Source organism: Perca flavescens, chromosome 11 (assembly GCF_004354835.1).
Source record: "Perca flavescens isolate YP-PL-M2 chromosome 11, PFLA_1.0, whole genome shotgun sequence".
NCBI lineage: Eukaryota > Metazoa > Chordata > Actinopteri > Perciformes > Percidae > Perca > Perca flavescens.
In genome coordinates, this window is record NC_041341.1 from 35,183,944 (window position 1) to 35,208,413 (window position 24,470).

General features: G+C 39.8%; 1 protein-coding gene across 1 annotated transcript; it reads right to left on the minus strand.

The window, feature by feature from the left end:
• Positions 1–38: 38 nt before the first annotated feature.
• On the minus strand, positions 39–15,177 carry crfb1 (cytokine receptor family member b1). The gene is made up of 8 exons (XM_028591213.1): positions 15,062–15,177; positions 14,342–14,453; positions 14,021–14,141; positions 8,532–8,689; positions 7,402–7,568; positions 4,336–4,489; positions 3,154–3,281; positions 39–2,403 (listed from the first exon to the last, which is right to left on the minus strand). The coding sequence occupies exons 2-8, from the start codon at positions 14,388–14,390 to the stop codon at positions 1,600–1,602; spliced, it is 1,581 nt and encodes a 526-aa protein (XP_028447014.1). The 5' UTR covers positions 14,391–14,453; positions 15,062–15,177; the 3' UTR covers positions 39–1,599.
• Between the last annotated feature and the right edge of the window lie 9,293 nt (positions 15,178–24,470).

Sequence of the window (24,470 nt, forward strand, 5' to 3'; positions counted from 1 at the left end):
AAAAATAACGACAAAAAACAACAGTAAACACGTTTTCGGCTATAACGTTGCTTTAATTTTCAGGAATAGAGCAACTTTCTCCGTATGTAAGAATGACGATGTACATCAGGAATGTGTTTTGTTACTAAGGTAGAATGTAGAAAATGTGACATCTACAAATTTAACAGCAATAATTTACAACATAAAAACAAGACACACAACAAAATAGGCCATTGTTAAAGTATTTTACACAATTACAAATAAATAGAAAACATAGTAATCAGCAAGCATTCTCCAGCAGACAGGTGGTGACATGACTGCACCTTCAAATTTATGTTTATGTTATGAAAACAATCAGTTGTATTTTGCGGCTTTTGGGGCCGTGGTATATTCTAAATCGGATCTGCTAGAATGGTCGACGTAGGAATACCAGGGTAAGCCAAGGCAGAATAAGGCGGGCCACGAGGCACGTCCTTTGACGTCGATACGTCTATCGGATCCGATCTAGTATCTACACCCCTTCACGTTGAGGTGATTTATATTTGTCCGGCGGTGTGTGAAGGCAGCGTCTGACAACAGGGTTCTTGATAGGAAATCACGTGACCTAGTAGAAGTACTGTAGAATACAGGGAGGGAGGGAGCGCAGTGAGCGCAGCTTCAGCTGTTGTTTGCAACGCATAGAGGCAAGAATTGTTCAATAATTAACCATCAGTGGTGTGCAAAATTAAGATTACAACTACTCAGGCAATTTTGATGAAGAACAGCATCTAACATTCAGCATTGTAAGGGAACAGCATACACATGTATTCACATCATAGCCAAAAACTCCACTGTTTACATCTCTTTATGTACAGTCTATGGTTAGTCTCTCAAGTTATACAGTACCATTTCCTTTCTGGTGTGACCTCCTTCAGTGAGCTCTTTTAATTTCCAAATTGTTGGAAAATGCCCAAAGGAGGGTATATAAAATAGATGGGAGATATTCCCATTTGTGAACTTGTGAGTGTTCACGGCATCAGTGAACTTGAGATGGTTGTATGATTGAAGAGTTGAGTTTTGATGAGGGTTGTACTATAGGGTTTTTAACAGAACAAAAGCACAGGTGTAAATAAAAAAAATAATGTCTGAATTCCATTGATCTGCTTCAGTCGTATTGGGCATGTTGGCTCATTGTGGCTCGCGGCTTACTGGGACACTTGGATTGAACGGAGCCATCTTTATTAGTAACTTCTGTGCTTTTCCTACTATGACAGACCAAAATGGCTGCTGTGAAATATAATCATATAACATTCTTTTATCAAATTTGGCTTTGGCTAATGTGAGGTATCTTTATTTGTTTGGCTTTTATATTATTAAGTCGTATATAGCCGAGCTCTCAGAAAAGTTTCAGGCTTTAAAAACTGTGAAGTGCAGGTGGGTACCATGGCATTGTAGCTGCAGGAGAAATGTATTCATGTCTTGTGTCCTTGCTTTTCCTTAATATTAGGAAATCAGAGCACCAAAACTACGTTCAAATAGTTCAGTTACAACTTTCCCTCAAAAAGAATGGAATGTTCTTGCTGGAAAGAAATTCATTAATGCTACTTATACACATACAGTAACACACGTCATAGCAACTTATCATGTGTGTCTCATATATCCAGAGAATTCCTCATCCTTCTCCTCTTCCTCTTCCTCTTCCTCCTCCTCCTCCTCCTGTGTCTCTTGATGCTCACCGTCACAGGAAAAATTGTGTGCGTGTCTGCCTTCAGACCCAGTCGCAGTGAAGTCTTCTTGTGTTGTCTGATCATCTGACTCAGTTTGTGAGTCTCTGTGGCTCAAAGTCCATTTTGAGTCTGCGGGCAGTAGAAGCTCCAGATCGGACAAGAAGTCTGCGAGAGAATCTCTTGTATTCTGCTCCTCCTCCTCCTCCTCCCCTTCCTCGCATACAGCCAGTGCAGCGAGGGTGACTGAGAACAGATTTATATTGCCTGAGCTCTCACACACTTCCTCCTTATCCTCCGGCTCATGCACTTCAACTGTGACATGTATCTCAGGCATGAGAGAAACCTCCGCTCCTTCAGCTTTTTCCTCGTCTCGATCAAGGCGCCCGCGTGTGACCTCAACCTCTGTGTCCGGTACCTCTGTCTCTACTGTCAAACTCGCCGAGCCCCCTGATGCAGCCACCTTGCTGTTCCCCAACACATCAACAGAGTTTTGGCAGGAACTTTCACCTGAGGAAAGCTCTACAGCTCTGTCCATATAGACGTGTTCCTCTTCCTCTTCTTCCTCTTCATCCTCCTCCTCCGAGTTACTGCCCCTGGTGGCAGGTTTTGGAGTTCTGGGAGGGTTGAGGTTTCTCTGTTTCTTCACCCTTGCGCTGATGGAGATATTGTCAGGGATTGTTCTCTCTGGTGTCAGGGTGTAGCCTTGGCTCAGAGCATCCTAGAGTGGCAAAAAGGGAACAAAGGAACGGAGGGGAAATGACAGTGAGACAGTGTAATAGATACGCCAACTCAAAGATGCACCATCCCTGCTAAATACAGTATGGCCTCATCTATTTAACCACATAAAAGTATGGTGCTGGAAGCGATCTAAGGCAGCGAATGTTAAGTGTGAAATTGTGTAAATTGTAGCTACAGTATCTCCTAAACAGCTTAGCCACAGTAAATCTGTTAAGTGTCCTTGGGTTTCACACTATATAAATAAAAGTTATTATTATTATTATTATTATTAAACAGCAGCGAGTGAGTCATCCCCTAACAGAAAGCTGGTCTGTCAGTCACTGTCAGTGTATAAAGCATAGAATTGAAATGTTTTATGGCATGATGAACAATACAATTACATAATGTATAAAGGAATAACATGATGTATAAAGGAATGACATGATGTATAAAGGAATGACATGATGTATAAAGGAATGACATAATGTATAAAGGAATGAAAATGTAACACTGAATTAAGCTAATGCTAGCTCGTGTCCGGTGTGCTTGTGTATTTTTTATTTAAGTAATTAGTAAGATATCAGTAAGATGCTGAAAATGTTGGTTGTGTGTGTTATTGAAGCGAAGTGGCAGCTCCGCAGCTGAACTGCAGTTCCTCGAGTGGCAGGAGAGGAATGACATGATGTATAATGGATGTATAAAGAAATAGATAAATTGATAGATATTATAGACAAATACAAAATGTTCTTACATGTAGTACTCTGGGCAGAGCATTCAGTTTACAAAGGAATCCAGTGTAGTGGAGGCAAAACATGGAGCTCATCAGGACACCGACAGCCAAAATCAGAAAAGCAGCAACTGCACCTAAAACCAAAAGGTCTGAAGACATGCACAGATACACACAGAGTCATATATCGTTAATCTGGAAGTACTAGTGCCTTCCATTGTCTATTTACTTCTTCGGTACCATGTAACAATGTACCATGTGACAAAAAGTAACAAAAGTGTGAATCAATGCAAAAGGACAAGGTAACCGGGAGGAAACAAGTGTGTGAGTATCCCCTGGTATAGCGTACTGCCAGTTTATATATTTTAGCATCATCAGGATTGAATAGACAACTTTTGACTTGTCAAATGTAAATGAAATATAACATGCAAAACACAACTAGACCACATTTTTCATTTCACGTATAGCATTACGGTTGTATTTGTATATGGTTAATGTATGAGTCATCTTTGCACATTCCCGTGTAGCTCTCTCATTTTAAACAGTTGCATTGTACTTATTATATAGTATTTAGTAATATAATTATAAAAGTTTTCTATTTGTTTCTTGTCTATGTACCAAAACACAAGCTAATTCCTTTTATATGAAAACATACTTGGCAATAAACCTGATTCTGATTACTTGTTATCACACATGGAAGCCTTTGGATTGTCGGATTTTAAACAATGTGAACTCAAAAAGAGACATCATCTGGCCTTGGCAGCATATGTAAGCTGCTGTAAACATACATGAAACTATAAACATCCTAGATAATATTTTTCCATAGAGGAACAACCCCGCGCAGGGTTCATGGAGGATCAGGAGGGTCATGCAGGAAAAGGGGATGAAAGCATCGAATGCAGTTGGCTACAGTTGTCGCAGCCTGTAAAATGGCCACCTGTAATGTATGATAATAAATTCCTTCTGATGCTAACATGTAACCAAGTGTGTTACAGGTGCGTTGCAGGTGTATCAGGAACCCCTGGCCATGAAATTACCAAAACAGCACTTGCACTGGCTTGGGTCACTTAACTGCTCTTCACCCCTTTATTTGACAATAGAGCCCATTCAATTCAAATTTCAATTCAAAATCTTATCCTAAACCTAACCGTTAATAACACACATCATCACAACATAATAAACATCAGCTCTGAAAGTTCAGCTCACCTCTTGGTTCCACAATGCTAGTGAAGGTACAATTCCAATCGGATGGTAAGGTGTTTATGTTCCCAGCAATCTTCGGGTGCACCTTTACACAGTACTCCGTACCAAACTGTAGGTTGGTCAGGTTATAAAGGCTGTCTGTTGTTTCGATGGACACCTGCAGGTTAAATATGAAGAAATAAATTTGTTTAAATTAATTTCCATTTGAGCTTTATCCGTGACCCCAGCACTCCGTACATTAACCTACTGCGTGATTAGATGTAGCATATTATGCTCATTTTCAGGTTCATAATTGTATTTAGAGGTTGTACCAGAATAGGTTTACATGGTTTAATTTTCAGAAAACACCATATTTTTGTTGTACTGCACATTGCTGCAGCTCCTCTTTTCACCCTGTGTGTTGAGCTCTCTGTTTTAGCTACAGAGTGAGACATCTCACTTCTGTTCCATCTTTGTTGGGAGTCGCACATGCTCAGTAGCTAGGTAAGGACTACTAGCCAGTCAGAAGCAGAGTATGAGGGCGTGCCCTGACGGTAGCTAGGTAAGGACTACTAGCCAGTCAGAAGCAGAGTATGAGGGCGTGCCCTGACGGTAGCTAGGTAAGGACTACTAGCCAGTCAGAAGCAGAGTGTGAGGGCGTGCCCTGACGGTAGCTAGGTAAGGACTACTAGCCAGTCAGAAGCAGAGTATGAGGGTGGCCTTGACAGTAGCTAGGTAAGGACTACTAGCCAGTCAGAAGCAGAGTATGAGGCCGTGCCCTGACAGTAGCTAGGTAAGGACTACTAGCCAGTCAGAAGCAGAGTATGAGGCCGTGCCTTGACAGTAGCTAGGTAAGGACTACTAGCCAGCCAGAAGCAGAGTATGAGGCCGTGCCTTGACAGTAGCTAGGTAAGGACTACTAGCCAGTCAGAAGCAGAGTATGAGGCCGTGCCTTGACAGTAGCTAGGTAAGGACTACTAGCCAGCCAGAAGCAGAGTATGAGGGTGTGCCACGTTAGCAGCTATCAATTCAATTCAATTTTATGGATGCATGGATTACATTACATGGATGCACTCAGATGGAAAGAGAGAGAAGCTCAGTGTATCAAAGGAAGTCCCTCCGGCAGTCTAAAACTATAACAGCATAATTAAGAGCTGGTCCAAGGCAAACCTGAGCCAGTTCTATAAGGGCTGGTAGAGGAATCTGACGACAATGAAGAAAAGCAGAGAAGGGGGGACGTTTCTGTAGCCATACACCCTCCCCTGCCGGTCTAGGCGAACGCTGCAACTCCTCACTCCCTAAGCTGTATCAAAGAGGAGAGTTTTAAGTTTACTCTTAAATGTGGTGACGGTGTCTACCTCCCGAACCCAGGCTGGGAGCTATTTCCACAGGAGGAGCCTGATAGCTGAAGGCTCTGGCTCCCATTCTACTTTTAGAGACTCTAGGAACCACAAGTAACTCTGCATTCTGGGAGGACAGTGCTCTAGTGGGGCAATAAGGTACTATGAGCTCTTCAAGATATGATGGTGCCTGACCATTAAGAGTTTTTCTACGTCAGGAGAAGGATTTTAAATTCTAGCTAGGCGAGCATTATACGGTGTGTTACAAAGTTTGTCTCTGAAGTAAAGGCTGGACTACAATAGAGCTGTGTGGAGAAGTTTGTGAACAGTGTTTTCTGTTGGAGATGATAAGTTTCTTTGGGGTGGACTTTGGGCTTTTTCACTTTGTAACCCTATAACATATAAAAATATATAACACAATAGAACTTTAAATCTCGGTTTCACCCTGGGTAATCATTTTATCTTTCCAAGCAGTCATGTGACATATATGGTTTCATAACAAATATCTTTGAAGATATGAGCTGCTGCTGGATAAGAGTTCTCACTGTTGGCACAGGGACCTCTACGTGACCGAATCACAGAGTACCGCACAGAGTGCTGAGGTCGCAGATGCCACCATTTCCACTCCAAAGAGAAGATTGGAGTTTTAGTTCTAAGTTTTGTCCGAGGCAGAGCTGCTCTGGAAGAATAAATGTCCGCAGTTAAACCCGAACGGCAAGAGAAATAAGCAATTTGGATAATAGAACTAATATTCCCTTTTCACTACAGACAGACTTGTTGAAGCACTAATGATGGCTGCATTTCATTCAGGTGAGCCAGTTTCAAGGCTCTGATATTGTCCATGCTTACTCACTGACATGGCTTACTGGGACACTAAATGGAATGGGGCCCCTGTGATGGGTATTATTTCCACCTGTGTCGAAAATGTCTGCTGTGAAAACTGTCCGTTAGTCCAACCCGGTCTCACCCTAGTTCGTGAAATGGTCATGTTATTTAGATTTATTGATTTGTGTACAGATTTCTCGTTTATTTCGTGTACAGGTCACGATTTTCGAACATATATGTGGTGTGATCATGAAATATGCTTCCATTTAAATACATTAAATTAAAATTTGTGCTCACCACACGAAAAAAACAACATAATCGTGTCCTGTTCATCAATCAATAGATTCAATAACGTGACCATTTCACGAACTGCCATGAGACTGGGCTGTTACTACTAGTCAGTAACGCTCAGATAGTATGTGCAGTAGTTAGGGAAAAAACACATACAGTAAACAAATGATGATGTGATTTGGAGGTGAATCAAATTGTAAAGTGAATCAAATATTGTATAATATCCAACTTGAGTAATGATTTGCCTCTGTCTACTAAGACTCAACCAATCACACTCTCTCTCCCTCCGGAGAAGAAAGAAAAAAGTTGTGTCTATGAATTAAATAATAAATAATAAGACCTAACAAAAATAAAGGTAATTTTGAAAGCACTCCAATTAATACTTCTTTTTGCCACACTAATGTTCCTTCAGCAATCTCGCCTGTGAAAAATGCCGAAGAAGGGCGTACTGCCCGAAATGTCCATGTGGCAATAAAAAGTATTAAATGGAGTGCCAAATTACCTTTATAAAGAAATGATATATAAAATGTAATACCTAATGAGAACTTAGTAATAATACAGTAATAGTATAGTACAGTTCAGAATCATTAGAAGAAATGTGTGGTTTGCCATATGTCAGAAATGGATGTCTTACCTCATCTCCTTTAGGTTTCTTCCACAAGATTTCGAATACAGGATTTAAAACTGCCTTGATATCTTGATTCTTGATTTTTGTGCCACGTTCAGCTTTAGGGAGTGAAATGTTGATTTGGATGCAGTATCCACATCCAGTCAGGGAGACTTCTGGAGGACCTATTTTGGCTTGTGACAAGAAGAAAAGACATTATTTTTTAAATTTGTGCATTTCAATTATATGGCATGTTTTTGGTTAACTCTGCTGCTGTTTTTTAATATCACTAACCAAGATTCTGACCAATGCTCTATGCCAGCTAAAGGAGAAAATGTGAATATATCTGTATTCAATTTGAGTCAGCTGCTCATACGGTTCAGCTTCTTCTCAAGGTTTAAGCCAAGTCAAACCTCAAACAAAGGTTTATTACCACAATGAGAACAATTTGGAAAACATGATGGAAAGATCTCAAACCAGAATTGATGTATTCATCGGCCGCTACTTTTTGTCTAATCGGTGGACGTTTAAGTCCACTTTTAGGTGTACATTTAAAATTCACATAAAAACTGGCGTATGGAAATAGACTAAGTGACACCCGCCCCCGTCACCCTGGGTGAATCCTCAGTCCTTCTGTTCCTGGGCTCCATCATCTCACAGGACCACCAGCTCCCTCATCAAAAAAGCCCAACAGAGGATGTACTTCCTGCAGCAGATGAAGAAGTTCAACCTGATGGTGACAATGATGGTGCACTTCTACACTGCCATCATTCCCCCTGCTCCATCACCATCTGTTGCCACTGCTAAGGACAAGGGCAGACTGCAGCATACCATCCACTCTGCTGAGAAGGTGATTGGCTGCAATCGGCCGTCTCTCCCGGACCTGTATGCCTCCCTGACGCTGAGGCAGGCAGGAACGATTGTCACCAATCTCATCCCGATTTCACCTCGGACACAACTGTGTCAACTTATTGTGGACACAGCAATAAACCCTTTTCTGATTCTGATTCGCTATACTTTCTTTAACTGGCCAACACTTTTATTTACTGCTGCAGTGATTCAGTAAGACTCTTATATGTGAGCAACAAATCACAATATTTCATTCAATAAAGCCAAGGCAACAAGCACGTTTTCAAAAGACTCTGACATCGACGTACTGTCTCTTGAAGGGTCGAAGGAGAGTGCTATGGACTCTGGAGACACGCTTTGGTTGTAGAACGCCTGGACAGTCACGGCATAATTCCTGTCGAAGTGTGGAAGCCTTATCTTTAATGATGTTCTCTTAGTAGACTGTAGCCATTCTTTTTTGTTCACCCTGCACAAAAAGAGAAACAGAGCACAAACATTATGTCATGCTTGCATTTCTCTCAGTATGGCCTAGCAGGTAACAAAACTATCACCTCAGTTGATAGGTGAATATGATTATTGCCTGATATTGGCTCATTAGATACTGTATATCAGTATCAGTTATTTACAAGAAACTGAAGTACAGTTTGAGGTAATATTTGACACGTCTTGATCTCAATTTTTAACAACCAAATTTGAGGGACCCTTCTCAAAAATGTTGATACTTAATTGCAATTAATCGCATTATTGTCCATAGTTAACTCGCGATTAATCACAAGTAATGCACACATTTTTTATCTGTTCTTAATGTATTTTAAGAGTGATATTTTTCAGGTTTTTAATGCTCTTATCATTAACATGGGAGTGGAACAACATTTATGCAAATGTTTATTATTACTGCAACAATCTAAAACAATGACAAATACTGTCTAGAATATTCTCCAGAAAAGGAACTGTATGTTGAAAAATATGCTGAGAGCATAATTTGGCAAACTCGAGCCCATCAAGCAACAACAGATGGCACATATGACCACATGGCTTATTATCAACGATCCTCTATACTAAAGAGAGCGCATTTCAAGCAGCGCTAATGGTAATAACCGTGTCAGACGGATGCTCTATGGTGTTTTTTGCCTCCAACGTCGCCTTCCAGGCAGCTAACCCTAACCTTAACCCTAAACATATCCATTGCCACGCTGCCTGGAAGGCGACTTTGGGGGCAAAAAACACCAAACACCTTGTCAGACAGATCCCTTGATTCAAAAAAAAAAATCACTTTTTTAGACTTTTTAACTCGCAAACAACTCACAATGTGAGCATAGTTCTAAAAAATACAGAATAGGTTGGGTCTTGTTTAACTAGCTCCCACATTACAGACATACTGGCCCTCGTTTATGAAACGTGCGTACGACCTACAACAGGCGTAGGACGGGTGTACGCCAACTCCTACGCAAAGCAACGCTATTATGAATTTGAATGTGAGCGTAGTCTGCGATAAAATCTCACGTCTGGTCTGAACTCGTGTACGCAAGTTTTCGAGTCAGTGTGGGCTTGCGGTGCAGCATATAATCAGTTTAAAGGAGAACTCCGGGCAACTTTTAGTTAATCTTGATCGTTATATGTACAGTATATGAGTACTGCCGATAGCAAAAAAAACGAGCTGAATCGGTGCTAAAATGTCTGTGCAACATGAACAGGGCCCTTACATGACAACAAGATGCATTTAGCAACTTAGCTATTGTTTAAATTCACCTACCCTCTGAAAAGTGACACTTCTCAGCCAGATTATGTCGCGCCATGTCGTAAATTGTAGGGTCGAGGCATCAAAACTGAGAATATATTGGGGCGTGGAATTTAAATTAGACCTATACTGCAGCCAGCCACCAGGGGGCGATCCAGATGGCTTCACTTGTACAGTCTATGCATCTACCTCTGGTACAAATAGGCAGGCAAAAATGTGTCAATATCATCAAACACTAATTAATACATAATTTTGATGTATTAATTGAGATTTCCCAAAATGGCTGGGCACTAGTTTAAAGCCAACAGGAAAAAATAGTGCATTTGTTGGGGACTATTTTAAGCAGCAGATTAATCCACATTTGGTACTATAGAGTGTTTGTGGCAGCAGAACCGTGTATGTGGATTGAGTCCAAATAAAGTAAAGTGTGTGTGTGTTCGTGGTGATGAAGAAACATGACGCACAGTGTGGCTCATTGATGTGTTTCAATAGTTTTTGGACAACAATGGAGCTTTATGGCACAGAGGAAGAAGATATATTCGACTTTGATACACACAACATCCTCTTTATTTAAGGATTTGTTGACAAGAAGAAAATCTTTTAAAATGTAGTAAGATAGTAAAGAGGTGAGCTGATTAGCTTACTAACATCAAAACACATTATCATATTACCAGTACAAGTTCCATCCAGCAATGAAATCATGTCTATTCAGTTTTGTAATTTCAGGCAAATACAATCAAATGAAATGTGAACCTTCACAATGACTGTGAAAACCAAACATTTGATCACCTGAAACTGAAAGACACACACAAAGGAACACTCAAATCCCCTCCCCTTAGCTTTTTATAAGAGCGCTTGAATCATCAGTTCCTTTAAAACTATCAGGCGTCCCCTCCGTGGTCACAGCTGCACTGCACACACACACACACACACACACACACACACACACACACACACACACACACACACACACACACACACACACACACACACACACACACACACACACACACACACACACACACACACACACACACACACACACACACACACACACACACACACACAAGATACCTAATGGATGGAAACAAACAACAACTCAGCCACGGTCAAACAAAGCAGAGGTTAGAGATAGTCAGATATTCCATCCAAGAAGACACTAAAGGAAGCCACAGATTGTCAGAGAAAACGTGACCAAAATAAAGGTTGCGGTTGTTCAGAGAGGCTGATAAACACTGATAACATGAGAAAGTCACACTGATGTAAATCAGTGTTTACGATGATACCTTCTTCTTCTTTTTTCATATATTTTTATTTATGCTTGCTATTTTCCTCGTGAACATGAATTTTTTTTTGTATATACGTCTTAAGACTGCAGAATAACATCAATGACTATGACATCAAACATATGACCCATTGTCTTGTGTACACTTCTTACATAATCATGTTTATATATGGCTGAAATAATTCAGCATACTTACTTAAGGATGCTTAGAAGGGTTTTGCTTCAGCTTCTTTGTTAAACCATTTGCATCCAAACTGCTGTTTTAGTATTTCTGTCTCTCATGTGTTCATCATGAAAGACAAAGAGCACCGGATGTATCTCTGAGGGCAGAGCGCATCATGTGGAGGAGATGCCGGGCCTGACCAGAGATAAGAAGAAAAGCTACTGATTGCAGGAACTGAATAACTAACTGGACTCCCAACTCCTTTTTAAAGACACTGTTGTGAACAATCTTCAGTCATTTTTCTGTACTTGCGCTGAGGTGCTGTAAAACTGACTCTACTTGCAAGTAAAAACAAACTTTGACAGAACTCCAGTGATTTTGTCCATTCTTTGATAAATGATTATCCAAACACTTACAACATTAAAAAAATCAAATCCTAAGCTTTGAATACGAAGGAAGAATGTATATGCCTAGATTATCTTATGTTTATAACCCTTACAAAGTTGAATAACATATATATATAATTGACTGATGAAGTCTATTGGTTGGTTTTATCCTTATCCCTAGCCAATAGAATGTTTGTCCTTTTCTCTTCTGACTTGCCTACAGTATAGTATGGATTTAATATGTTTTGCTAAAACTGTACAATTAATGATATGTCAGTGTTTGAATGCTGTTTGAACTTCTCTAAAACAATTTTTTTTGACTGTTGCCCAAGTAAAAGTTAAAAGTAGTTAATTTAAAACGTACTCAGAGTAAAAGTAAGTTACTTTTTAACAGCGAGTGGAGATATACTTTTTTTAAATGTATACTTATTTAAATATCTTATTAATACTACTTTAATTAAATCACAGTCTTTTGCGATTTGTTAAGGCAACAGAGCCAAAAAAGTAAAAAAAAAATGGGAAAAAAGCAGCAAAAAAAAGCAACAAAAAACATTGTGATGAGTTTGTTGACTCTCAGTAACTGATTTAAATTTTTTAAATGTAGCAAAGTACAATACTTAAAAAAAAAACATACTTCAGTAAAAGTAAAATTACAGATTTTAGAGTAGAGTAACTATAATCTGTTACTTTCCAGCTCTGGGGTTTTAGGTGCTAACCATGAACCACGACGACCTCTGTTAAATGTCTGCCCCCATGTCTCTTTCCTTTCACTTGCTGTCATCTCTCTACTCTCTCCATAGTAAAAAGCACACAGAAGCTGTCCCCAGGACGCATCCTGAGGACATTTTCTTCTTTAAAGGAGAAATATGATTTGTTAAAAAAAAAAAAAAAAAAAATCTCTACTCAGGGTCCACTTATCCCCCTGTTCTAGAGCTTGTGACTCTGTTGCGCACACACACACACACACACACACACACACACACACACACAGTCCTCGATTTATAGCTAAATAATTTCCTTTCAAAATTAACAGGAATTACAATCGAAGTGTAAAGCTTTTAGATGCAGGGATTTAAATCTCAGTATATAATGTAAAAAGTATATAAACATAGAATTGAATTGGATAGATGGGCTCTATTGTCACAGACACCTGATCCAGCTATTAGAGTCAGTATCGGAGCCTTGCATTCCTATTCAGAACACTTGTAGGACTTTTTGCAGGTGAAGTTGCATGTAAGTCAACTGCTGTTTGCAAGGTCAAGGAACAACCTGAGCTCGACATGGGTTCTATTTCCATAGCTCCTCCATCAGTTCTATCTGGTAAGGTAACACTGTACTCATCAAAGCCATTTCTGAGGTCTGAGAGCGCCACAACATCAACACATGAGCAGCCAGACCACAGAAATAGAACGAGAGTATAGCGGACATTCCAATTCAAGTCAACATAGCAGGATGGCCATTTTCATGTGTACCGTTGCCATTTCAAAGAACTATAGCTGCTTGATGATGGACAAAATCATAATCACTTTTTTTTTTATTTTGGTCAATATTGAAATCACAATTATTTACCACTAATGCTCATTGACTTTTGGAAAGATGTTGCATTTATTGAACTTAACAGCATAATAATTGTTTTTCTCAAAATCAAAATTGCGATCCAAATTTGATTAATTGCACAACCCCCAGAAAGAACTGTGACCACTGTAGCAGGATAACTCATTCTATTTCTATGGTAGGGCTGCACGATATGAGGAACATATGTGATATGCGATAAATACATTTTAAAGTGCAGTTTTCTGCTGATATTTTCTTTCAACTAACACAAGAAATCTCTGAGTGTCTATGTGTCACAATGTGTATATTGCGCCAGTTGATATTGCGATAACAATAAAAAAACGATATATCATGCTGCCCTATTCTATGGTCAATGACCATGGCAAACAGTCCCATGTCTCATTGTATTTCAATGAGGAAGACAATTCAACAGGTTGTAAACAAGCCAACCTTTTAGCCAGATTGGCTCCTACAGTACATGTTTAGAGACAGCGCAGAAAGTTGCTTAACATGTATCATAGCACAGATCAGCCATGAGTGCAAATAACTGTGCAAAGTAAGAGTTGATGCAGAAGACTGGCTACATTTCCTCCTACCCAAGGAAAAAATGCCATCAGTCTAGCGTGGTAGGAAATAAGAGCAGTCAACAAGATGGTGGACAGGGAAATTACCTGCTGATGATCTTGTAGCGTGTTCCTGGTGGCGTGCCGGGACCAGGATCCCAACGCAGCACATGGTGGAAGTTGAGAGAGTTGATAGAAAGATTGACCGGAGCAAGAAGGGAACCAAGCACTGTGTGAACAAAGTTAACATGTGATGACGCAGTGGGACTCAAACACAATGTACAGAGACACACCTGGCAGGGCACTTTAATGAGTCATCAGTGTAATAATTGTAAGTGGGTGTGTTAAGAAAATAGGTATGTGAGGTATTCAATACACGTTGCTGTAAAAATGTAATTAAGTTCTCTGAGTGAACCTGAGTTTACTCACCAGAATCAATAAGCAATAGGAGATAAAGAACAAGAGGCAAACAGCTCATCCTGCCGTAGTCATAAAGCACCAGGTAGTGTGTCTGTCTCACCCTCCGTAGACTGCATGGTTACTGCCAAAAATCAGAGAACAGTTACATTCAACCGGTATGAAGCATTCAGACATATTGCATTGTGCTGTACGTTTATTTTCTTAAAGAAACGCCGAATTTCTCTCTATTTAATTCACTTTTAATGATGATATACTTAACTCAATGTTTAAGCTTTAAAATGTACCTCGTTTCCTCACGTAGTGGATTCAGTGACATAAGACTAATATGTCTATTAGCATGCTAATTATTTAAATGTTAAGCTAACTGGCCTACGTACATTTTCTAATAGAGTTGCCCCACTTTTAGGCTGGCATAACGTTAGCTAACTGTCCAAAGAATTTTGACATGAATTTGACATTTTGACATGAATGTAAACATTATGGAGTATTACACTGTTATGTAGATTATCGTTACAGAGATTAGCTCTTTTTCTTTTTTTTTACGAAGTTGACTGCTAGTTGTTCAACAGTTGTTTTCCTAGTAAAAATGATTACAAGTAAGTCTACCCACATTTACAGTAGCCTATAACGTGCACTGGCTGACTCACTGACAGGTCTGAAGTTTTAACTCAGTTACAGTGGCGTTAGCTAACAGCTAGATAACAGCTAAAAACATCTCTTGTCACTTACCGACACACAGCGCTTGTGATAATTGTTTCAATGTCCGAGAAGCAAAAGCGAAAAAATGTCAAGCAGCCCGTAGTTGGGTGTTTCCTTCCCTGTACTGTCAACACTTTGCCCACACTGACGCGTCAAACCAGAAGCATTTAGACACTGCCACTTCCTGTCTTCACCTTCAAAATAAAGGTCTTACTACCGAATACCTATATAATACGTTGTATTGTAAGCATTGGTTTATCTCAAACTTCGTCATTATGTACAGACTTATTATGTATAAGCTTTGCTCATTCTAGGCTACGTGATCTTATTTTCTCTTTGGGATCAATACAGATGGATCTTTTCTGACATTATTATCTTATCGTATCCCTTAGCAGGTCAGCATTGATATCAATTCACAAAATGGAAAATGATTGTATTAGATGGCACTTGATTTCCCAAACGTTGTCACTATGTTATAGTTATTGAATGAATGAATGAATGAATGAAGAAATTTATTTCAGACATATCAAAAATAAACCAAACAAAACATCACACACAAAAACCCAACATAGAGTCTGAAAAGGAGTAGGAAGAAGTATACACTTATTTAATCCTACCCCTTTTCCACAATCATTATTATTATTATTATTATTATTATTATTATTATTATTATTATTTAATTTAACACATATTTATATCTTAGTCTATGATATATAGCCTATATATCCACTATACATACATATGCACATACACATACACACACACACACACACACACACACACACACACACACACACACACACACACACACACACACACACATATAATCATACACATATGTCAATGAACACATATATTGCAGCTTTTAAAGCCCCCCTTCTTTCATATAATTTTTGAAAATCATTTATTTGTACCTTTTTTTGAACTGGATTATGTGTGGACATTTAGGATAGAGTAGAAGCAGTGATGGTGTATTGACAAAGTCATCTGACTTCCTGTGTGAGTGCACCAAACGTCACTCTGTGTTTTCCATAGACCAATGTGTTTTCCAGGCTGAACAGTGGATTTTGCTCTTTACTCTAATAGACTCAGAGGCCACTAGGGGGCAGAGAAAGAAAAGGTAAAAACTCCAAACAGCTCTCCCCGGCTTCCTGCAAAGCCATTACATAAGCTATTATGTGTATCGCCTGTGAGAACATGAATTCCCTGGAGGATCAGTGCCGCTGGTGATGTGTTTATCCTGTTCTGATATGTTATATCTTTTCTCTGAGATATTTGAATTATCCCCCAAACTTTGCAAGATTTCTCTTATCCTTCAAGAGAGACCCCAGTCGATTGCTACAGTAAAAGATTAAGCAGTATCAGTCCAGATATGCAAAACTTAAGTCTTTGGAGTAAAACTGCAGTGTAAAACAGTTCAAAAATTAGTTGAAATCTGTAATCTGATTCTGATTCTGATTTTGGAAACCTCTGTGGTGCTAAAAGTTGCTGCTAGTGATTCAGGTCACACCTGTTGGATCACATACTTGCGGTTCTAAACACAAAATAGTTCCTCGTGCCGACGTGTACTCCACTTCATGTTAAAAAAACTTCCGACTTTTGTAATCTAAACATAATTCAAAGTGTATGTTACTGTTGCCCAGTAGTATCATTCACGTAATTGGATGGCTTGTGGCTCGGAGGTCAGATAGTTGCACCGTAACTGCAAGGTTGGCAAATCGATCCCAGGCTCCTCCGGTGACTTGTCAAAGAGTCTCTGAGCAAGACACTGAACCCCATGTTGACCCAGATGCTGTATATATCTGTCCACTGCTCCTAATACTTACAATGGATAAAATGCAGTAATAGAATTTCACTCTTTACACTCTTCAATAAAAGGCAGGTGAGAAATGGACTTTTCAGCATGAGCCTGTCTCTCTCAGCCCCTACAATTAATATCACTTTGTCTGCTGTACACTTGACTGTCTTATAGGCTATATTAGTCCTTCTACACAATCTGGACTGTGGTCATAACATATAAATCTTATCACTTCTTCCCTGTCATAAATTGTTCTTTTAATATTTAATAATAAGCTATTGCAATGTTCAATCCCTGCACTGTTCACGTTTGCACCCACTCTATCATATAGCACCTTATCATGGTCATTGCATCACATGGTCAGTCCATACCAGACCTTTGGAATCCCTTCACAAATTGTTAACTCTTTAAATTTCTGTGAGTGTTTTTTATGTATGTGAGATATGTGTATGTACTGTATGTTTGTTGTACACATAGTATTGATGACACATTGACCAATCTGTTACAACAAATCTAGCAGCTTGAGAGTTCCTGTAGTGCCTTCGTAAGCACTATCTAACTGCTTTTTTGAAGTGCTATATAAATAAGGTTTATTATTATTATTATTATTATTATTATTATTATTATTATTATTATTATTATTATATTGCTATTCTTACAGTTTCATGAATATAATAAAAAAAGTATTTAAGGATCATTCTGGCTAAGGCCAGACACTGCAGTTGAATCCCAGTAACATGAAAAACCCAACATTGCTGCAGTGTAATTACAATCTGGGTCTAATTTGAAGAGATTTAGCCATCGTTCCTATGGTAACAATAACATAGTCCGCTCACCAACTTGCCATTGCTGAGATCTGCAAATGCAACAACTGCTGAAGTTTTTTTTGGATCTCATACCCCTAATACGTTTGGCAAAAGTTTGTTTCCGTCCGGTCTCAAATGTAAAAAGGTTGAGTAGGAATACGATGTTAACACAATACAACCACAAAACCAGGTTTTAAAAAGGTTTATTATGTCAGACTTTACAGAGGGAGACAGTTTGTGGACAACAGAAACCATCCACGTCGTCTTTTCATTTATACACAAATAAGCTCCAGGAATTCGCTTAAATAAGCCAAATTATATACAGATCAAACCTTCCAAGCAATTTCCAAATACACAATCTGTCCCTTAAACAGTACATGATTCACTCATGAGCCACTGGACCCGCCCAAGGTCGTAAAATCATCTGAAGGCACATCATCTGTGGTTGACGCATAATCACACAAATCTGTGTTTTACATTTGAATAATTACATTCCCTGATGCAAATACTTAAGGTGCTGTATGGAAGATCAACAGAGAAGAAGGGAAAGAGAAGGAAGTCGAGGCTCCAACACAAGTGAGTGATGTCAAACCCAAAAAACCCGGTGATCTCATTTTCACCCATTTTGTGGTGGAATGTTCCAGACGTTTTAATGCTGTGTGATGTGCGCTGACGGGAGCATTAGCACAAAATCTCACGGCCTGTTCTGAAACAGCCCGTCTGAAAACCATTAAAAGGTGGCTCGTGGAGGTGTGTAATCACCCGGTTGACCAGACAGCAGTGACTAAAGGCGGATTCCTGGCTGCACCAAATGCTTGGTGAGAGCTCCAGTGTTATAGCTGTACTCACTGTCTATTCCTGTGCTGAACCCTGGGTGTGAATGTTAGCTTTAATAAGGCAAGGCTGCCCAATTTGGGGCCAAGTTTGGCCTGTGCTCCCTTTGTTTTGGCCCACTATGGCATTTGACATGCTCATGCTTATTCTCCTCTTATTTTGGAATTGCTGTAAAATCCTAATGACTACGAAACATACATTTTGTGCCGATAAAAAGTGATGAATCTGAGTTTTACGGCAATGTAAACCTCCCTGTAAATTAAATACATATGTTTTATCTACGAAGAATTACATGAATTATGGAATTCTTCAACATCGACATTTATTTTTGGCCCGTGGCCTTCCACCCAGATACATTTTGTCCCTTAGAATTTGGGCACCTCTGCTTTAAGGCAACCAAAAGGTGTGCAGAAGGCATTTCAGCAGTCTTGTATAAAGTACTTGACAGCATTACTTGAGTAAATTTACAAGTATCTTATCATAAATTGACTTTGGTAGAAGTTAAAGTCACCTTTTAGAATGTTACTTGAGTAAAAGTCTTAAAGTATCTGACATTCACTGTACTTAAAGGGGAACTATGCAGTTTTTTTTAGCTTAATTTACCTTAACTGAACAGCTTCAGAGTCATTGGAATGGTTATATGACTTTTTTTTTCGGGTTGAATGGTGGTCATCTCGCTGCCCCCTAGCGCCTGTGAGCGGAAAAATCACCCTTGCAACTTTCGGCGGCCTCAGCGTCAGGAAGTATGGTGTGATATCAGGTCTCTCAGGTCTCGCCATGTAACCAAGTGCTTCACGGCACTGCACACATACACCTAACCAGTTTTTACAACAGCGTTGCCAAATATCTATTCTGAAGCTGTAGGGGGAGCTCTATAGCGAAATCTGCCAGCAAAAAGAGAGAAAACAGAGAAGAAATGGCCAAAACTAAATAGCGCCCCTTTAGGTATCAAAAGTAATTTTCTGATATGAAGTGTCAGATGTAAAAATAAAAGTAAAAAAAACTTTGATTATGAACTTAATGGCCAATGGTGTGTAACGTTATCTTCATCACCACTGTCGCTGGGGTGGTCATCGTCTGTTGCCATGGCAGCAGAGCCTGCACCAGGTGCTTCCATGACGCTATCAGTTAATATGCTTCCTCCTCTTCTTCTTCTTCAGTTTTGGCCTAGGGTCTTTTGTTTTTTTGCCGCTTGGCAACAACAGGCATTAGGTCACTAACTGGAATGGAGCGTGCAATCTAGGAGCAGTGATTGGCCAAACCTGCTTTTTTTTTCCAGTGTAACTAATTTCTTCTGATTTTATTTTGTAGTAACGAGTAATAACTAAGATGCTTAGGGGAAATGTAGTGGAGTAAAAGTAAAATTTTCCGGAAATATAAATAGCGAAGTAAAGTACAGATAACGTGAAAATTCAACTAAGTACAGCACTGAAGTATTTGTACATCGTTACATTACAACACTGCATTTCAGTACCAGCTCTTCTATACTGTATATACAGAGCAAATCACCTCGCCAAGCTCTAGCTGTTTTTTTTTTCTGAACCAGACTGCACTCCTAGCAGTTACACAGGAATTTAATTCAGCCTGTTGCATAATGAAATGTGTTTCCATTCAACAAAGAAAGAGCCACAGTTAAATCTTGTTTCAGAAAAGGAGCATGGGTGTCACCCTCCTGTTTCCTTATCCATGTGAAGACACAAGAAAGAAAGTGCATTCAGTGCCAGGATGCAGGGAAAACATATACATCTGTGTGTGTGTGTGTCCTTTGAATATCTCGAGAACCGTGAACAGCGCTTCACACACCAAGGACGTGCATTGACTCAATTTGGTGCAATTTGGACACGTGACACATTGAATATATAAAAAAAATAAAACGGTTTGTGTTTCTTTAAAACAATCACAATTGATAGCACAGAAAGCAGAAGGGGAGAAGACATCCGGGCATAAGAACTTCATAAAAATCCTTTAGAAACTTATAGGAGATGTGCAAAATGTGTTTTTCTACAATCTAAAGTGGCATTAATCTGATTCATTCAGTCTGGTCTCACAGAATTCCGTGAAATGATCACGAACTGTTAACACGACATTACGTGGTGGTGGCACGGAATGTGTGAAAACTCTGTGTGGCCACCACGGAAAACAATGCCAATGTAAAGGGGATCGCGTCCCACATGTCACGTTTCCTAAAGTCGCTTTTTTCTTTTCCTAAAGCCAACCGTCCCGTTCTTCTCGTGTGTCACAGAACCGTAAGCCCACCCACGACCTTTTTCTTAAATTAAGGGGCCGTGTTCATTTCACGGAATTCTGTGAGATCAGTTTCGGTTTGTTCTGTACAGGTTGGGGACGTTTATCAACCTTCTCACACTTAAAAAAATAAATAATAACATTGCCAAAAAAATAATTACATTTTAATTAGCATGTGAGCTTTAGCTCATACTTAAAATGGAGGCACTCGACAGACCCTACACTAAAGCAGCTTCTTTTGGGTGGGGAGTAACTGAGCCGCTAGTCCTGCAAACATGGGCTCTGCTCTCTTTCTATATAAAAAGGATTACCGTGGATTCATGAAACTGTTTTTCAAAGTAAAGTAATACAACACAAGCTTCCTTCACAACTTAGCACTTGTACTGCAACACACTGCAGCTGCAGTGGTGCAACTGTGATGGATCCTATCATCTAAATGGACTGTGATCACGACTGACACATCCACTGGGATGTTGGCAAAAGGAAGATAAATCAAATTATATGCACACATACACACACACCCATGTGCTCGCACGCACACAGGCACGCACGCACACACACACACACACACACACACACTCGGTGAAGGATCTGCGGAACAGAAGTGTTGGCCCCAGACTGTGTTTGTGAGAGCAGCTTTTAACATAGTCTCTCACAGGATATGAGCTGGAACCCGAAAGAGAAAGAGAGCATAAAACCTTTTCGGAAAAGAGAGTTGGTACATATTCAATTCCTTTTTTCAAACTGTCCTCTAATTCTTCTCTCATTTGGTTGAAGTGACTGCAAAAAAAAAAAACATTCAGAAAATAGCACAAACCATTCAAGAAATTCAGGGAAATTCTGATTGATTTCTGACAAACAGCCGTAGAGTATCTGAATTAGGGCCAACGTGATTATGAGCAAATTTCTTTTTTGACTTCGCCCCCCCTCTCCCCCCCCTCACAAACCCTTGCCAACTTGGCTCTAAGGGGCTCAATAACTGCACAACTCCCCGGAGATTCAAAGGCAGTTGTTTTGATCTGAACAGAGTGAGATGTGTTGGCTGGCGAGAGAGGATCCTAACCCTGGGACTGTTGTTTATTGGCCGTCCATTTCAACCTGTTTCAGAACAACTTGTTTTATTAGACCATCTGCACACAATAAGACCAGCTGGAAAAACGCAGCAGATGAGCATACTGCGCCGCTCCGTCAGCTCATACCACAGCAGACTGACACAGCCCTTGTCTTACCATTTTTTGTTTTCTTATACATTCTTCTATGTTTTTGCCACGGGCAGATGTCCTTATCTCGACAACAGACCACTAATAATAAGTAGAAATATAACTAGTAATTTTTTTTTTTTTTTTAAATATCCTCAACAAAGTAGCATAACACTCAAAACTCCCTCCCAGACACTAAAATATGGTCCAGCTCTGGTGCAGACTCTGACCCAACACTGGATTATTTGGATTGGTTCCAGCAAGTGTTCACTGCTGTCAGCTGCCACAGTACATCTTGTTTATTTTATGATGCTCTATTAATCCCCAAAGCAGGAATTTGTCCTTTTGCTTTCTGCCTTCCCCACAGCACCTCATTCATCGAAACTGCATCCTTCAATAGGTGACCTACAAGACCTGTCACATGCTGCAATCCAACCACAGGAGTGATGTTAAAGAGCAGATCACATAACCCAGACATTTTAGGCTATGTTTGCACTTGGCGTCTTTTTTTGACAAGAAACAGTTGACCAGGGTGCTTTTGTAGCGAAAAAAAGAAGAAGCTGGCAGCGTTTTTATTCCCCAAAAACAGCCGAGAGCGTCTTTTGTTGCTATAACAACAGCTACTGCTATACGCAGCAATACGCTTCCGTACAATGTAACCAACTAGGACCCCTATTGAGTCCCTGTAACTTTGTAAGACTCTGAGTCCCACTGGGGTGCCTTTGCTGGTCCATATTAAATTAGCAGACTTTGTCCCGGTCTTTAGCTGGGGACAGGATTCCCATCATCCTACTACATAAGTCTCTACTCGACCGGAGGGATGAACACCATGGTCCCTCATTTACAGACTCATCAAACCATTGAGTGAGTCCTCGTCTCCTGTATCCTCCAAATGGACGCATCTACATTTGTTATATTCTACATCTACATTTGTTATGTTCATTTGTTACTCATTTATCTATTTTCCCATTCATTTGTCATCTGTCTTCATGTAAAAGCTGTCCAGAGGGGCCAAAGTCTGTCCATGCTATCCTGCTGCCCCGATATATCTGACAACACCTGGATGATAAAGAGCTAACACCCACTTGGCAGCTGCGAGTGCGATCTGGAACATCTCACGCCTGTCTGGGAGCAGGCGTGTAAGTTTGTCTCGGATATTGTTCTAGCAGATGGTGTGTCGGATCGCTCTGTCTGGACAGTTGTGGCTATGGTTACACCCGCGACGCGTTCAGTCGCCGTGTGCCATCTGATCACGCCAGGATGGTGTCGGCGACAGGTATGAAAGAAACAACATTTTCAGGGCCAGCTATGGACACAGAGATGTAACATCAGGTGTAACCTGCCTGCGTGGCTTTCAGCTACCAGGTGTTTAAAAAGGCACAGTATTTTTTACAAGCACATCTGCAGACAAGTGATTTTGGGAGTCGCTAAGTACTACATACTGTATTTAAGACTTATGTGTAAAAGGCATTCACTCTCATCTAGACCATTAGACAAGTTTGATGCAATAGCTGGAATGTGCCAACATTAGCTTGAATACTGAGCCATGTTAACAGCTTGTTTTTACTCTATTTGTATAAGCTCCTTTTATATTGAGTCATTCATCCCTATAAAGATATGTGGGTACCACCTTCTAATTAGGCACACTTTTAAAGTGTTTATACTTAGTAATGGTTAATACATCATTTACTAATGCTTTATAGATCACTTAAAAGTCATGATATTTAATTAGTCAAAGTTTTGGGATGCCAGGTTGGGGTGTGCACAGTGCGATATGATGATATTAGATCGTGAACGATTAAAATGTCTGTAAATGCCATACAGCGGTGCAATGCTAGCCCTGAGCTAACAATGGCATTAGTGCTCCCACTAGCTAACTCATTTGTGCTGCACTGCACACTACACGGGCCGGGCTTCGATGGGAGATCAGTGCTTTTACAGAGCTCATCCTGCTGATCAGCTGATTACAATTGGAGAGGTAGGGGGGAGAAAATGGGGAGCGCTAACAGCTACAGTGCAAACAGAGCATTAGTTAGCTCTATATCTTTACAGAGCAAATATCAGCTTGCTGCTATATTAATGTTCTGAATGTCGAGAACAGAACCCTTAACGAGGCTTTAAAGGGTTGCATTTGAGAATAACATTTGGTGTTTTGTTATCTTGTAGGGCTATCCATTTTTTTAATATATAAATTAGTTTGGCTGTACTGTTCAGTAACTTTCAAGTCTTAAAAACCAACATGAAAAATAGTGATATGATATTTTTGCCATATCGCCCATCTCTAGCAGCTTGTTAGAATTCCTTATTAGAATTCCTACTGGTGGTTATCCCTTCGATGCCATTTTCTGATAAAGGTCCTTTTATCAAGAGCTTATAAGTTGTAACTAATGGTTTTATTAATTGTTCATAAATAATTTACCAATGCTTTATACGGCTTGTTAGAAAGTAAGATACCAATACGCATTTATTAATGAATTAGCAACATTTAGAACTGCATTATTAACAAACAGAAAGGACAAACACCAGGTATTTCACAAACTGGCAACCCCAAAACTTAC

Excerpts from the sequence above, each read along its gene's own strand:
- crfb1 (XM_028591213.1), bottom strand. The coding sequence starts at position 14,390 with ATGAGCTGTTTGCCTCTTGTTCTTTATCTCCTATTGCTTATTGATTCT. Across the intron at positions 7,569-8,531 it reads CTTCGACCCTTCAAGAGACA|CCAAAATAGGTCCTCCAGAA; the intron begins GTACGTCGATGT and ends TCTTGTCACAAG. Across the intron at positions 3,282-4,335 it reads TAGCATTGTGGAACCAAGAG|ACCTTTTGGTTTTAGGTGCA; the intron begins GTGAGCTGAACT and ends GCATGTCTTCAG.